Raw genomic sequence first — 14,613 nt, forward strand, 5'->3', positions numbered from 1 at the left:
CAGGTTGTTGTACTGTAAATGTGTAAATGTAAACGTCTTGCTGCAGGTTGTTGTATATGTGTAAATGTAAATGTCTTGCTGCAGGTTGTTGTAAATGTGTAAATGTAAACGTCTTGCTGCAGGTTGTTGTATATGTGTAAATGTAAACGTCTTGCTGCAGGTTGTTGTAAATGTGTAAATGTAGACGTCTTGCTGCAGGTTGTTGTACTGTAAATGTGTAAATGTAAACGTCTTGCTGCAGGTTGTTGTATATGTGTAAATGTAAACGTCTTGCTGCAGGTTGTTGTATATGTGTAAATGTAAACGTCTTGCTGCAGGTTGCTGTATATGTGTAAATGTAAACGTCTTGCTGCAGATTGTTGTAAATGTGTAAATGTAAACGTCTTGCTGCAGGTTGTTGTAAATGTGTAAATGTAAACGTCTTGCTGCAGGTTGTTGTATATGTGTAAATGTAAACGTCTTGCTGCAGGTTGTTGTACTGTATATGTGTAAATGTAAACGTCTTGCTGCAGGTTGTTGTAAATGTGTAAATGTAAACGTCTTGCTGCAGATTGTTGTAAATGTGTAAATGTAAACGTCTTGCTGCAGATTTTTGTAAATGTGTAAATGTAAACGTCTTGCTTCAGGTTGCTGTATATGTGTAAATGTAAACGTCTTGCTGCAGGTTGCTGTATATGTGTAAATGTAAACGTCTTGCTGCAGGTTGCTGTAAATGTGTAAATGTAAACGTCTTGCTGCAGGTTATTGCGGCCGAGGGCGAGATGAACGCCTCTAGGGCCCTGAAGGAGGCGGCGGAGGTGATGTCCGAGTCGCCCGCCGCCCTGCAGCTGCGCTACCTGCAGACGCTGTCGGAGATCGCTGGCGAGAAGAACTCCACGGTCATCTTCCCCATTCCCCTGGACATGATAGGGACCTTCATGAGGAAATGATAACCCAGATATCTTTTTAATTAATGTCAGAAGAGACATAGTCCCACACATTGATGAATTAGATGAGAATATGTTAGGTGTTTATTTGTAAAGAAATGGAATCATTCTCTTGCTGATAAATAACAGCTGTAACCGCAGACATGATGTTGTATTTGTTTTATGTGTGTGGTGAAGTGAAGTCCCACACAATGACGAATAAAGAGAAGGTTCTGGAGATTTCCCATAACCACCATCATCCACATACTAACTTGAGACTGTGTTGGAGATTTCATAACCACCATCATCCACACACCAACCTGAGACTGTACTGGAGATTTCCCATAACCACCATCATCCACACACTAACCTGAGACTGTGTTGGAGATTTCATCATCCACACACTAACCTGAGACTGTGCACACTGTCTCTTTTCAACACAACAAGAGGCTGAAACAAAAGAGGCTGAACGTCTCAATGGGTTTCACCTGGTTAAATAAAGGCCAAATAAACATAAAAACTGTATTAGTTAATGCCACCATCATTTGGCCCACAATGAAGTTATATCCATGGTGCAATAGGCCGCAACAAGAGTTGTGGGTGTGATTGTGGGACTCAAAGGGAGAGAGTGATAAAACAAACGCCCCAAAAACATCTTAGTCACTCAACTTCTGAGCCGCAATGCGGGTGTCTAGCATCTGTACTTTCTGTCCCAAATCTTAAAAGGTGGTTTAAGCTTGTCATTTCCTGAGAAATGAGAAACCCTTTTGTGTATTGGCTACCTGCTGAATCTTGCTTTTAATATGAAGTTTGGTCATGTCCTTCCCTCCCATGATACTGGATAATGTCGGGTGTCTGTGCTTTATCTCTTTAGGGGAACTGCTAATGCAGATTTATGAAATAAACTTCAGTGTTAAAAGTGTTGCCTATGTACACAGAATCATCTGAGAGAATCTTCCATGGGAATATATTCTACAGAAGTACAGTCCGATTTCTATAACAGTCTTGTGCCATCATCTACAAATAAAATCTAAAATCCATCATCTTACTGTCTCACTCTTAGCCATGTAGATTACATGTCCTATTGACTTGGTCCAAATCCACACTTATGTGTGGCTTCCTGCCAATGGGGAAGACCAAATAGCAAAGGCATCATCCTTATAATCGGCTCTCCTCCGTTTGATTAAGGTTATCAGCGGAGATGGGTTTGTGGAAACACGTAATCTACCCCTCTAAACTCTTTCAAATCAGCAAGGCCAGCCGAGGTCATGCAATGTAACTACATGGTCAGTAAGCCCCCACAAAATCGCTTACAAAGCAATGCTGTTACTGCAATTTTCAATACTTGCATGTGAAAATACTGTATTTATGCATATGTATTTTTTATGCATGTTTTATCTTTTATCTGTATTAAAGCAACACCAAAGAGTTTTTTGTACCTTAAAATAATGTTTCCAAAATCGTTTCAGTGGTTCATCAACTTGTAACAGGGTGAACGGCACTTCTGCATTCGCTTCGCGGCCCTCATCGACTATAACCGCACTATGTAAGTTTGCCAGATCGGGTAGCGGATCTGTAGTTCGATGTAATGAGACATAAGAAACTACAAATTTGACTTGCATCTGATGTCGCAATACATCGTACTTTCATAAAATCATGCAACATATTCTACCTTGTCTGTGGACATCGTTATTTCCAAAGCCGGTGCTGGATAAACAAATAGTGCGTGCGACAGAGGAAAAGTTCTTTGGTGTTGCTTTAATGCATTAGGGTTATGAATAACGTACTGCTGATGATCTGCAGACAATACCATTCCATTTCTGAACGATACCAAATGCTTCGTATATTTTGAGCAGTGACTGCTGACGGTATAATTGGAAAGCAAAGAGTGTTAATAACACCCTGATTAGCCCAGTGAGGCTTAGTATGGAAGCTTACATGAAACACTGGAGCTGACCCTGGTCTGGCCTCTTCACCTACGTGGATTAACAGGCTGAGAGATGTGTCCATATAGGTTATCAGGGCTCTGTTGCAGGCCTGGACAGGTAGTGTCCATATAGGTTATCATGGCTCTGTTGCAGGAGACCTGGAGAGCATCACACCTCGTTCAGCTCAGTATTGAACCTTAACCTCCTACAGTCACAAGAGGCTCACCACTGTGACTTTACTGAGCATGTGATGCAATGCTTCCCTCAAGCTTCTTACAGTACAGACCACACAGTATATTGCAGACCCTACTGGACAGACCTCTCTCTTTGGTCTCACGAAATGTATTATGGCCACAGATGATGTCATGAAATTGCACAAAATCTGTCCCAAAGGTTTCCTGTAGGGCAGAATGGGGTAAGATGAGCCATTTTTACATTCTTCATATTTCTAATGAGTCACAGAGCTTTTGTTTTGTGACCTTCACACCAAACAAAAACTTAAAGTGTTCTACAACTTCTGTAACCAACAACTCTGATAACGTATAAGAGTAAAGAGATATGCTTATAGGTGTGGGGTAAATTGGGCCAAAACAAGATTTCAGGTAAAACATTTTTATTTTCTTCAAATAATAACTGAATTTTTTTACTGAAAAACAGTAAAAAACACCAACATTCAACTGAAGATTGGCCAAGACAGGTTTAGGCCTATAACATATTTTGTTGCTTGTTTACCTTTGAATTAGTCCATTTAATTCACTTGATTAATTTGCTGCCTAGTCTCTTTAACTCTTAGTAACACTAAGGAACCATATAAAATGAGGTCACAAAAACAAGGAAAACTTAAAGATTGTACAGATGCAATACAAGTACTAGTTAGCTGGCTCAACTTACCCCAGCCCTGGTGGCCTATCTTACCCCACAACCACCATTTTGAAAGACAATGCGCCTCACAACAAGCTAAGATAACATTCATCATTTTGTTTAGCCCTCACATCATGGCTTAAAAGGGCACCAATTGAGGTGTAATGCATCAGAACGTTGTTCTGTTCACGTTTTCTCTAACTCTGGACATAAAGGGAATCCTCTTGGAGAGCAACATTTTTGTGCTGTACCTTTCCACAGAGTGGCCCACTGGTTAGCACTCTGGACTTGTAACTGGAGGGTTGCCGGTTCGAGCCCCGACCAGTGGGCTGCGGCTGAAGTGCCCTTGAGCAAGGCACCTAACCCCTCACTGCTCCCCGAGCGCCGCCGTTAAAGCAGGCAGCTCACTGCGCCGGGATTAGTGTGTGCTTCACCTCAGTGTGTGCTGTTTGTGTTTCACTAATTCACCGATTGGGTTAAATGCAGAGACCAAATTTCCCTCACGGGATCAAAAAAGTATATATAATTATACTTATATAAAGGATGATTCCCTCTTCCTTAAAATGCCATCATATGATAACATTTGTTTACAGTTTCTTAGAAAAAAGTGGTGGCTCATCTGACCCCCATGCTCAACTTACCCCGTTCTCTCCTACTTACCCCGTTCTCTCCTACTCTAATATATCTGACATTGGATGATTGACACCTGTCTCAGCTAATATTGGTAGCTTTTTTCCACATGACCCCAGACACATTTGCATAATGGATTAAGTACATTTGTGTAATCATATAGTTCCTGCTTAATCAGTCCTGCTTAATTTCTTTAATCGCGGCACCCTCTCTCGTGTGCGTACTCTCTCTCTCTCTCTCTCTCTCTGATCTCCTGTCACGCCGCTGCATGTCCTAACACAGCGTTTGAGCCCCTTGATCCTGCGCGCCATGCGTAAGTCATAGAGATGTGAGTGATCCTGCGCGCCATGCGTAAGTCATAGAGATGTGAGTGATCCTGCGCGCCATGCGTAAGTCATAGAGATGTAAGGGGCTGCAGGCAGCAGCAGGGCTCTCTGGCTAACCGCAGCTTGTGCTCAGCCTGTGCTGGGGCTCTATTAATAACCTCGCTGGTGTGGCTGCGGGCTGGCTGTAGAGGAACCACCCTGTGGTTGGTGACCTACCTAAGGTTGGAGGCAACAGCGGCTGATGTACACACACACACACTTTGGGAGTCGGTCATAGTAAGTTAGTGGTCTAATGTAAGAAATTGGAGCGGTACGGAGAGGGTGCCATGCAGACTACGGTAGGAAGGGGAGAGGGGAGGGTGTGGGAGGTATTTTAGGAGATGATTGGTGGTAAAAGATGGTGGGTTTTATTCAAATCCTGTGGTCTTGGGGGGACTCTAATAACATCCCTCACTTTATTTATTTCTTTGCTTGACATCATCTGAAGTCATCTGAAAGTAATTACGTTCAATATTTACTTTCTGCTTTTATATTTAACATTTCTTGTTGTAGCAGCTTGATTGTGTCAACCTCCGTAGTGGACACAGCCTTTCTCCAGTTCTCCAGACGTTGCCAGAGAATTCTGAGACTCCACTGATCTCTTAGTCTCCTCCCACTCTCCCTCCTCCTCCTCCTCTTCTCTATACTTCTCTGTGTCCACTCCTCCGTTGTTCCTCAGACTTCGTGAGTCCTCTCGTAGTTCCTCGTCGGTTCCGATCTCTGCCCTTCTCGACCTCTCTCGCCCTTGCTCTGTCCAGTCCGCTCCGTCGGCTATGATGAGGATACTCGCTCTGCAGGTCTTGTGTCTGGTGGGCACCTTGATGCTCTGCAGAGGTAGGTCTGGCCTCTTGTTGACACGATGTTATTGTTGTTATTGTTGTTATGAGTCATAGTAAATTAGTGAAGTCTAATCAGATATGATCTTGTTTGTCCTGAGATACAGTGTCCAACAGTGTTCATACAGTTCATAGTGCATGTCTTCTTACTGACAAAAATTGATTAATATGCTGAGCATAAACTAACTCTGAAGCAGAAAGGTTAATAGGACCTCTCTTAGATATCTCAGTTGAAATCTATTTGCCTGCGGTCTTCATAAGTAGAGGAACAAACAAAAGCACCCTGCTCTGTTCAGACATGCTTGATGATCACCTGCCCTGGTCAGTCCAGCAACACCTCAGAATGACCTGTCGCAGACCTGCCGTCTCTCATGAATGAGCAGCACCACAGGTGGGCCCTGCAGACACAAGCACAAGACTGAGCTGGGGGAAGAGGGATGAAGACGAGCGCCAACACTCCCCCCTTTAACCCCCCCGTGTGTTTGTAAACGATAGCCATAATCGGCCCCTGCTGCCCCGGGCTGGGAGGGAGCTGTGGTGTTGGGAACATGAGGATGTGCCAAGCGAGAAGTAGGATGATCTGCTTTTTTATAGCAGCTTGATCCAATTGTGCCTGAACTGTCCACGCTAATCACAGACCACAGATCACCTCTAAAGCCCCGGGGAGTGTGTGTGTGTGTGTTTGTGTGTGTGTGTGTGTGTGTGTGTGTGTGTGTGTGCACGACACCCTGGGCCGCTAGCGGGGATGTCAGAAGTTCAGGTGGTCAGAGATAAAGATATCTCAGTTACGGAGGGGAAAGGAGAGCGGAGGAAATATGAAGAGCGAGACGATGTGATGATGATGATGATGATGATGGTGATGATCATGTGTGAGAGCTCAGTGGTGCCGTCAGCTTAGGAGGATCAGAAAGACTAGACGTAAGAGAACTGGGTCGCTAAAACCCTAGTTGACCACTACATCACCAGGTATCAATCTCTTTAGCTGGACTGCGGAAAAGCATAGGGAGAATGAGATGCAATGAGAGCGAAACTGACTTTAAAAGTAGCCAGACATCTTACAAGTCAACTCCATATGTGCTGGTTAGAGCCACTGCTACAGCCTAAATAGCAGGGGTAATTATGCCCCTTCTTCAAATAACTCTCAACTACACACGCACAACAACACAGCAACTCCATAGATGTCAGCATTGAAAAGAGAAAAGAGAGGTTTTAAACAGCTCAGATGTCAGTAGTGAAAAGAGAGGTTTTAAACAGCTCCGATGTCAGCATTGAAAAGAGAAAAGAGAGGTTTTAAACAGCTCCGATGTCAGTAGTGAAGAGAGAGGTTTCGATGTCAGTAGTGAAGAGAGAGGTTTCGATGTCAGTAGTGAAAAGAGGTTTTAAACAGCTCAGACCAACACAGCTGCTTCCTCTCCTCTCTCAGCAGGTCAGGACAGAGAATGTGACAACTTCACTGACCTGGACTTCCACGATTCGTTCATCGGGACCAACCTGTACGTAAGGCTGCTGCTCTACACCCGAGCCAACTTGGAGTGTGGCCAGGAGCTGTCCCATCATTGCTTCACTGCCCAGCCGCTCTTCAACCTGTCCCGCTCCACGGCCTTCGTCATCCATGGCTACAGGCCCACGGGGGCGCCGCCTATCTGGATCAACCACTTAGTGCACCTGCTGGCCAGGCAGGAGGACATGAACATCGTGGTGGTAGACTGGAACCGTGGGGCTGCTAACCTGAACTACTTCACAGCGGTCACCAACACACGCAGGACAGCGGCCAACATCACAGGTTTCATACAAAGAATGCAGGTGAGCTGCAGCACGCACCCCATGAATTTTTTTTTTATGGTTCTTAAAAGCTTAATTTTGCCCTTATAGATTTCATTTCATATACATTAAAACATGTATAAAAATGACCTGAGATCCTGAGATGAGTGTACTATAAAGTTGAGTGTAGAAGAGTGTACTATAAAGTCGAGTGTAGAAGAGTGTACTATAATGTCGAGTGTAGAAGAGTGTACTGTAAAGTTGAGTATGGAAGAGTGTACTGTAAAGTCTAGTGTAGAAGAGTGTACCGTAAAGTCTAGTGTGGAAGAGTTTACCGTAAAGTCGAGTGTAGAAGATGTATCTTCCTAAGGGCATCTTTAGCAGTAACCTTTTCACGTCTGCTTATCACACACGTGTTGTTAAAACCCATGAACGTGACCAGCGCTTAGTTAAACGTATTGCTCTAATCAGGCATGATTAAATTACTATTCAACATCTTCAAATCACTGCCGGCAGGCATTCTGGGTAATGTGGGTGTCGGCGTGACACTGCCAGACTTCACCACAGTGTTCTGGCCTGAGTGGTGATTGAGAAATGGCGCTCATAACTCTGAGCTCATCTTTGTGTTTCAGGAGGAGGGAGCATCCCTGGACTCTGTCCACCTGATTGGGGTCAGCCTAGGAGCACATGTGGCAGGGTTCATTGGGGCCATGCTGGGAGGAAAGGTCGGCAGAATCACAGGTGAGAGAGAGAGAGAGAGAGGGAGGGGCAGAGAGAGAGATCCTGCTGGGGGCATATCCTATGTGGGGTGGGGGGGCAGTTTACTGATACTTGGTTTGTACATTTGACAATAAATTGAAAGCTATAGATGTTTCCCAGTGTCAATGGGACATTTTTAATTAGTTTTATCTGTGTTAAAATTTGTAATATCTAATGTTATTTCATATGGCCGTCAGAAATGACTAAATATTCTGTTGTGTCAAAGTCACATATTTTAGCCTTACAGAAGGTTGTAAAGCGATAAAATTGCCACTTTGGCACAATCTAACTGCGGTATATTTTTAATGAAATGTTTTAGTTTAATATGCTGTGAGAATATTAGTTCCCTTCCTTGTTGTGAGTAGTATATTTGTAGTTAGTGAGAAATATGTTTGTTGGACAGTGTCTGATGGTGCTGACCCCAGGGGGGGTCACATCACAAACTTGGCCATAAGAGGGGAGGGGAGGCTACGGGTTTGTAATATCCTTATCTCTGTTCAAAATAACTGGTTGGATGGATCATTGTTATGGGTGACATCTCCTGATTTCTCTGTGTGTGTGTGTGTGTGTTTGTGTGTGTGTGTGTGTGTGTGGAGGGTATAAGAAGTAGCCTGGGTGAACCCAGACAAACTTGTTAGCCAATTTCAGTTTGGAAAGGTTCCCATTGACGCACGTTTACGAACTTGCCGTTTTTGCAACTTCTAGGGACATAACCAGCAGTGAAATTACACTTCAATTGGTGCATAACCAGCAGTGACATTACACTTCAATTGGTGCATTAAACTCATTAAAACAAAGTGCAAAAAAAAAACATCTTTCTTGCTGACAAGAAAGGTTTTAAGTGTTTACTGAATTCCAAAGAAATAATATATTCCAGGGTTTTTGGTGATTCGGAGACAGATGTCAGTGGGCTCCTTTCCAGACTTTGCTAACAAGTTAGCCTGGGTTCAGCTAGCTGTATAAGGGGAGACAGAGAAATTGGGCTTGTTACATGACACTACATGTGGGTAGCACGTCCTGGTGCCATGAATACAGCTGCAGTCTCATCTGAATTTTCTTGTTTTTTTTAACCACATAACTCTAAACCCAATCCTTTCTCTGTTCTCCCAGATGTGCTAACGTTGTGTCCCCCTCTCGCAGGTCTGGACCCTGCAGGACCCATGTTTGCAGGAGTGCCTCCTGAGGAGCGCCTGGATCCCACTGACGCTCAGTTCGTAGATGTCCTGCACACCGACATGGATGGTAAGGAAAAAAGAGAGTTACGGAAATGTGGATGAGCTATCAGATTTTGATTTTGGATTTAAATCTATGATGAATATAATTTCTTCAACCAAATGTACTCTTTCTCTGGTAAGCCCATAGAAATGATAACTATGCAGCCATAATTATTATGCCTTTCTGACTGTGGATAGTTTCTGGTTGCACCATTCAGAGTTTTTTCTGTGTCTTAATTTGCTGCTTGATACTTTAGCGATGGTCTTAAATTGATTATTTAATGCTTTGACATTGCTCAGGCTAATGAAATGTACATATTCCTTGTACTCTGAGTGATATTGACAAAGGAAGTCAGCTAAACAGCTAAATGTCAGAATGATCATGTCATTAGTTACTTTACTTATTGTGGTATGAGGAAAAGAGGCTTTTGTGTTCTACTGCTGTGACGTTTATCTGTAATTGTCAGTTTTGTGGTGTATATCATTTCACCTTCTCTCATGACTTCATGGTTCTGTGCTCTGTGACTATATGTGCAGGCTTCGGTCTCAGGGGGGCTCATGGCCATATTGACTTCTATGCCAACGGCGGAGCAGACCAACCAGGATGTCCCAAGACCATCTTCTCAGGTCAGAATCTCACCCGTATACCAAGCTGGGTTTCCTGACATTCAATGATATTAATAGATGGAGAAATTATTCTTTTTATACTGTATAGGGTTGCATTAATCAGCCCTAACTAATAACCAAGGACTTCACCTTCAGGATGTGACTATGGAACCCTAGAATATATAACATTGCAATAAAGAACAGATTCAATCCCCCTAATTTCTGTTAAAAAAAAAAACCTCACATCTCTCACATCTTCCCTTTCAGGAAAGGCCTATTTTGTGTGTGACCACCAGCGGTCGGTGTTCCTCTACCTGTGCGCTCTCAACCGCACCTGCAACCTCACAGCCTACCCCTGCTCCTCCCACACGGACTTCCTGAATGGACAGTGCCTCCAATGTGAAGCCTTTAAGCCCGCATCCTGTCCAGTTTTGGGTGAGAGAACATTATGGAAATGTGGATTAGCTTTCTTTGGATTTAAAACTTCAATTAATATAATTTCTTTAAGCAAATCTATTTTTTTTCCGCCAGGCTACGACCTGAGTCCCTGGAGGGACAATCTGTTAAAGCTTGGACAGACCAGGGCCTTCTTTTCAACCACGAGCGAACTTCCATACAGCAGTAAGTTGTGTTAGCCTACTCACCCTAGTGGACATGGCGTAAACTAGATGTACCGCAGAGCGGTACAAAATATGACCGCCGCCCAGTCCAGCACATTTTTTCCACAAAAAGAAATCACGCTGAAAGGCCTATATGATTCTAACTGTCTCACTAAATTGCATTATCCACACTCAATTCTCACTGGTATCTGCTAGACAACAAGTACCAAAACATGATTAGTTCATAGATTTCACATGTAAAAGTCATTTTATACAACCCCACCTCCATCTTGCCTGTTCATAATTCTGAGAAATTCTTGATTGTTTGTGTTATGTTTATGTTATGTGTGTGGGTGTGTGTGTGTGTGAGTGTGTGTGTGTGTGTGTGTGTGTGTGTGTGTGTGCCTGTGTATGTGCCTGTGCATGCACGCGTACATATGTCTACTGTGTGAGTATGTGTCATACGTATGATTACTGTGAATGTATGTGTGTGTGTGTGTATCTGTTTGTGCACATGTGTGCACATGAAATGGGTTAACATGACCCCTGGAGGCAAACATCGGAAAAAAATGGTTATCCTAGGCCCTACAGTTCTCAAGATATTCACAGAGAACTGTGTCTGCCCTACCCTCCTTTCGGGGGGTCCAGTCCATCGGGGGGGCTACAGATCAAAACGAAAAATGACGGTTCCATGCTATCCATGTGGGGGTACATGCCCACCAAGTTTTGTGTACCCCGGTCTTTCAGTGTCCCGGGAATCCTTGTTGGTGTATGTCACTAAATGTACACATAAATTATTTTATTGTAAGGCCCCCCATGAACGAAAGTACACAAAACTTGGCATGCATTCGGAGGGTGTCATAATGATCCTACACTTTTAATTTCGTGTAGTTTTGACCTTGTCAGCCAGAGATATTGTGATGAAAACACCTCATTTTTTGCTTTTTAATTTTTAACTAGGTGGCACTATACATGAAATAAGTGGTAATGGGATGGGTTGACATGCCCCCTTAAGACCAACATAAATAAAAAAGGTGGACCTCCTAGGCCCTACGGTTCTCGAGATATTCACAGAAAACTGTCTCCGGCCACCTACAGGCCAGTTGGTGTATAGTAACATAAATTAATTTATTGTGTGGCCCCCCATGAACGGAATTCCACGAAACTTGGCGTGCATTCAGAGGGTGTCATAATGATCCTACACTTCCAATTTCGTGCAGTTTTGACTATGTTAGGTCACAGATACCTGCGATTACAACACCTCATTTTTACTTTTTTGTGTTTAACTAGGTGGCGCTATACATGAAATGAGTGGTTATGGAATGGGTTGACATGGCCTCTTGAGATCAACATACAAAAAAAAAATGGTCCTCCTAAACCCTACGGTTTTCGAGATATTCACAGAAAACTGTGTCTGCCCTACCCTCCTTTCGGGGGTCCAGTCCAGCGGGGGGGCTACAGATCAAAACGAAAAACGATGGTTCCATGCTATCCATGTGGGGTTACATGCCCACCAAGTTTCGTGTACCCCGGTCTTTCAGTGTCCCGGGAATCATTGACGGAAATTTGGGCATGCGAAAAAGAAAAAAAAAAAGAAAGAAAGAAAAAAAAAAAAAAAAATCTGACTAAACCTATATGACCGCCGCTTCGCTGCGCGGCGGTCATAATAACTCAGACTCCATATCTTCTGAGGGAAATGTGCTGATCATCTGTACTGTCTTCTGTATCGCGCCAGAGACCAGCTACAGGGTGGATATCGTCACATGGAACCAGTACCTGCGCTGGGGAGTGGTCATCCTCCGCCTGCACAGTGGGAAAAATGTGATGGAAACCAGGATGGACAAGTAAGTGCTGGAATAACAACCACCATCATCATCATTTTTATTAATTACTGTTATTATTGGGGGGGGGGGGGGTCAGGGTAACTTGGGGTGGTTATTCCTATCAGTCCTGATGGCAGGGTAACTTGGGGTGGTTATTCCTATCAGTCCTGATGGCAAGGTAACTTGAGAGTTCAATTCTTTTGTTGCTTCCTCTCCTCCTCAGCAAGCTGTACAGATTTGAGCAGTACACATCCACCCGACTGCTGGCTCAGTTCGATGAGGACCTGTACCCAATTCAGAAGATCTCTCTACGGATCGTCACGGGGAATGTGATCGGACCGCGTTACAAACTGCGTCTGCTGCGCATCAGGATAACTCCCCTCAACCAGCCAGACAGGTTACTGCTCTTCCCTTTACCCCTCAACCAGCCAGACAGACAGGTTACTGCTCTTCCCTTTACCCCTCAACCAGCCAGACAGACAGGTTACTGCTCCTCCTTTACCCCTCAACCAGCCAGACAGGTTACTGTTCTTCCCTTTACCCCTCAACCAGACAGACAGACAGGTTACTGCTCTTCCCTTTACCCCTCAACCAGCCAGACAGGTTACTGTTCTTCCCTTTACCCCTCAACCAGCCAGACAGACAGGTTACTGCTCTTCCCTTTACCCCTCAACCAGACAGACAGGTTACTGCTCCTCCTTTACCCCTCAACCAGCCAGACAGGTTACTGTTCTTCCCTTTACCCCTCAACCAGCCAGACAGACAGGTTACTGCTCTTCCCTTTACCCCTCAACCAGCCAGACAGACAGGTTACTGCTCTTCCCTTTACCCCTCAACCAGACAGACAGGTTACTGCTCCTCCTTTACCCCTCAACCAGACAGACAGACAGGTTACTGTTCTTCCCTTTACTCTAGTGATGGGCAAATGAAGCTTTGGTGAACCACTGAACCACAGCAGTGTGAACCTAGCGACACTAGCTGAAAAGCAAAAAGATGGCCGCCACACATACATTTTTCAACATAAAAGTCCTTAGCAAACCAATATTTTTGGTTACATATACTGGTTTGGGTAAGGACTTTTATGTTGAAAAATCTACATGTGGCAGCCATATTGGATTTTTTCATTAGCGTTGCTAGCTTCACACTGCTGTGGTTTAGTGGTTCACCAAAGCTTCATTTGCCCATCACTACTTTACTCCCCCACTCAACCAGACAGACAGGTTACTGCTCTTCCCTTTACCCCTCAACCAGCCAGACAGGTTACTGCTCTTCCCTTTGCTCTCTGAAACATCCACAACCTCCACCTCACAACACTTGAATGGTTCCTCTTGCACACGGGCAGCCGTGGCCTACTGGTTAGCGCTTCGGACTTGTAACCGGAAGGTTGCCGGTTCGAACCCCGACCAGTAGGAATGGCTAAAGTGCCTTTCTTTGAGCAAGGCACCTAACCCCTCACTGCTCTCTGAGCGCCACTGTTGTAGCAGGCAGCTCACTGCGTCAGGATTAGTGTGTGCTGAGTGTGTTTCACTAATTCACGGATTGGGATAAATGCAGAGACCAAATTTCCCTCATTGGATCAAAAGAGTATATATACTTACTTATACATACTTAAGTGTTAATACCCAATTATGTAAGTAAGCAGGAAGGTGTGCTAAGACTTAATTATGTGAGATTATGCAACGAGAAAAGGACAGGGAGACTTACACTCTGCGTCCACGTGCATGTTAAACATTAGGGTTGAGTTGCTTAAGGTAGACGCTGGATAAATGTTTGGCAACAACACACATCTCAACATCTCGTGTTTTGTTTCCCAGGGCGCTGATGTGCCGCTATGACATCGTCATGGAGGAGAACATGGAGGTGTCCTTCAGGACCATCCCCTGCAACGAGTCCAACGCGTGAGGCGCTGTCCGCCCAACGCCGCCATGTTCATACCACTGCCATGACAACAATCACAGTTACCCTTTCTCCATGCATCAGCACAGACAGACCAGACTCTGGGGTCACGCTGTCCCGGGCTCTTGAGAACCAAAGAACTACTACACAGCATATTTTGAAGGTTATTATTGGGGGGGGGGGGAGGTTTTGAAGACTGTCTTTGAGCAAAGTCTGCTTTGGAGCCCCTCTTTGTGCCTTAATGTTTCTGCCAATATCCACTGAATCCTTTTTTTCTATCAGTAAATGGATCGAGCAAGGAGAGATCAGGTGTGACTAATAGAAGTCACAAGATGAACCAAACATCACTGTATGGTTGTCGCACACAGTGAGCGATTTGAAATAAACTCGAGTGCACTTTATTTAAAATAAATCTTATGGCTTCCTACTT

General features: G+C 44.2%; 2 protein-coding genes across 2 annotated transcripts in view; both read left to right on the plus strand.

The window, feature by feature from the left end:
- The window catches only part of LOC143131577 (stomatin), a 6,559-nt gene extending 5,470 nt beyond the window's left edge, over window positions 1-1,089 (plus strand). Inside the window, exon 7 of the mRNA XM_076291215.1 lies at window positions 741-1,089. Within this exon, the coding sequence (XP_076147330.1) occupies window positions 741-929 (189 nt within the window). The 3' untranslated portion in view covers window positions 930-1,089. The remainder of the gene's footprint in view (window positions 1-740) is intronic.
- Window positions 1,090-5,451: 4,362 nt separating this feature from the next.
- lipib (lipase, member Ib) lies at window positions 5,452-14,248 on the plus strand. The gene is made up of 10 exons (XM_076291216.1): window positions 5,452-5,523; window positions 6,949-7,328; window positions 7,919-8,027; window positions 9,186-9,287; window positions 9,797-9,886; window positions 10,133-10,300; window positions 10,397-10,486; window positions 12,200-12,308; window positions 12,511-12,684; window positions 14,102-14,248. Exons 1-10 carry the CDS (start codon window positions 5,463-5,465, stop codon window positions 14,187-14,189), a joined length of 1,371 nt encoding a protein of 456 aa, XP_076147331.1. The 5' UTR covers window positions 5,452-5,462; the 3' UTR covers window positions 14,190-14,248.
- Window positions 14,249-14,613: the final 365 nt, after the last annotated feature.

This window comes from Alosa pseudoharengus, unplaced genomic scaffold, assembly GCF_046254945.1.
Source record: "Alosa pseudoharengus isolate Yale_2024_CS ecotype anadromous, Long Island Sound unplaced genomic scaffold, YU_APseudo_1.1 YU_APseudo_1.1_scf_18, whole genome shotgun sequence".
NCBI lineage: Eukaryota > Metazoa > Chordata > Actinopteri > Clupeiformes > Clupeidae > Alosa > Alosa pseudoharengus.

Excerpts from the sequence above, each read along its gene's own strand:
- lipib (XM_076291216.1), top strand. The coding sequence starts at position 5,463 with ATGATGAGGATACTCGCTCTGCAGGTCTTGTGTCTGGTGGGCACCTTG. Across the intron at positions 8,028-9,185 it reads AAAGGTCGGCAGAATCACAG|GTCTGGACCCTGCAGGACCC; the intron begins GTGAGAGAGAGA and ends CCCCTCTCGCAG. Across the intron at positions 9,887-10,132 it reads TCCCAAGACCATCTTCTCAG|GAAAGGCCTATTTTGTGTGT; the intron begins GTCAGAATCTCA and ends CTTCCCTTTCAG.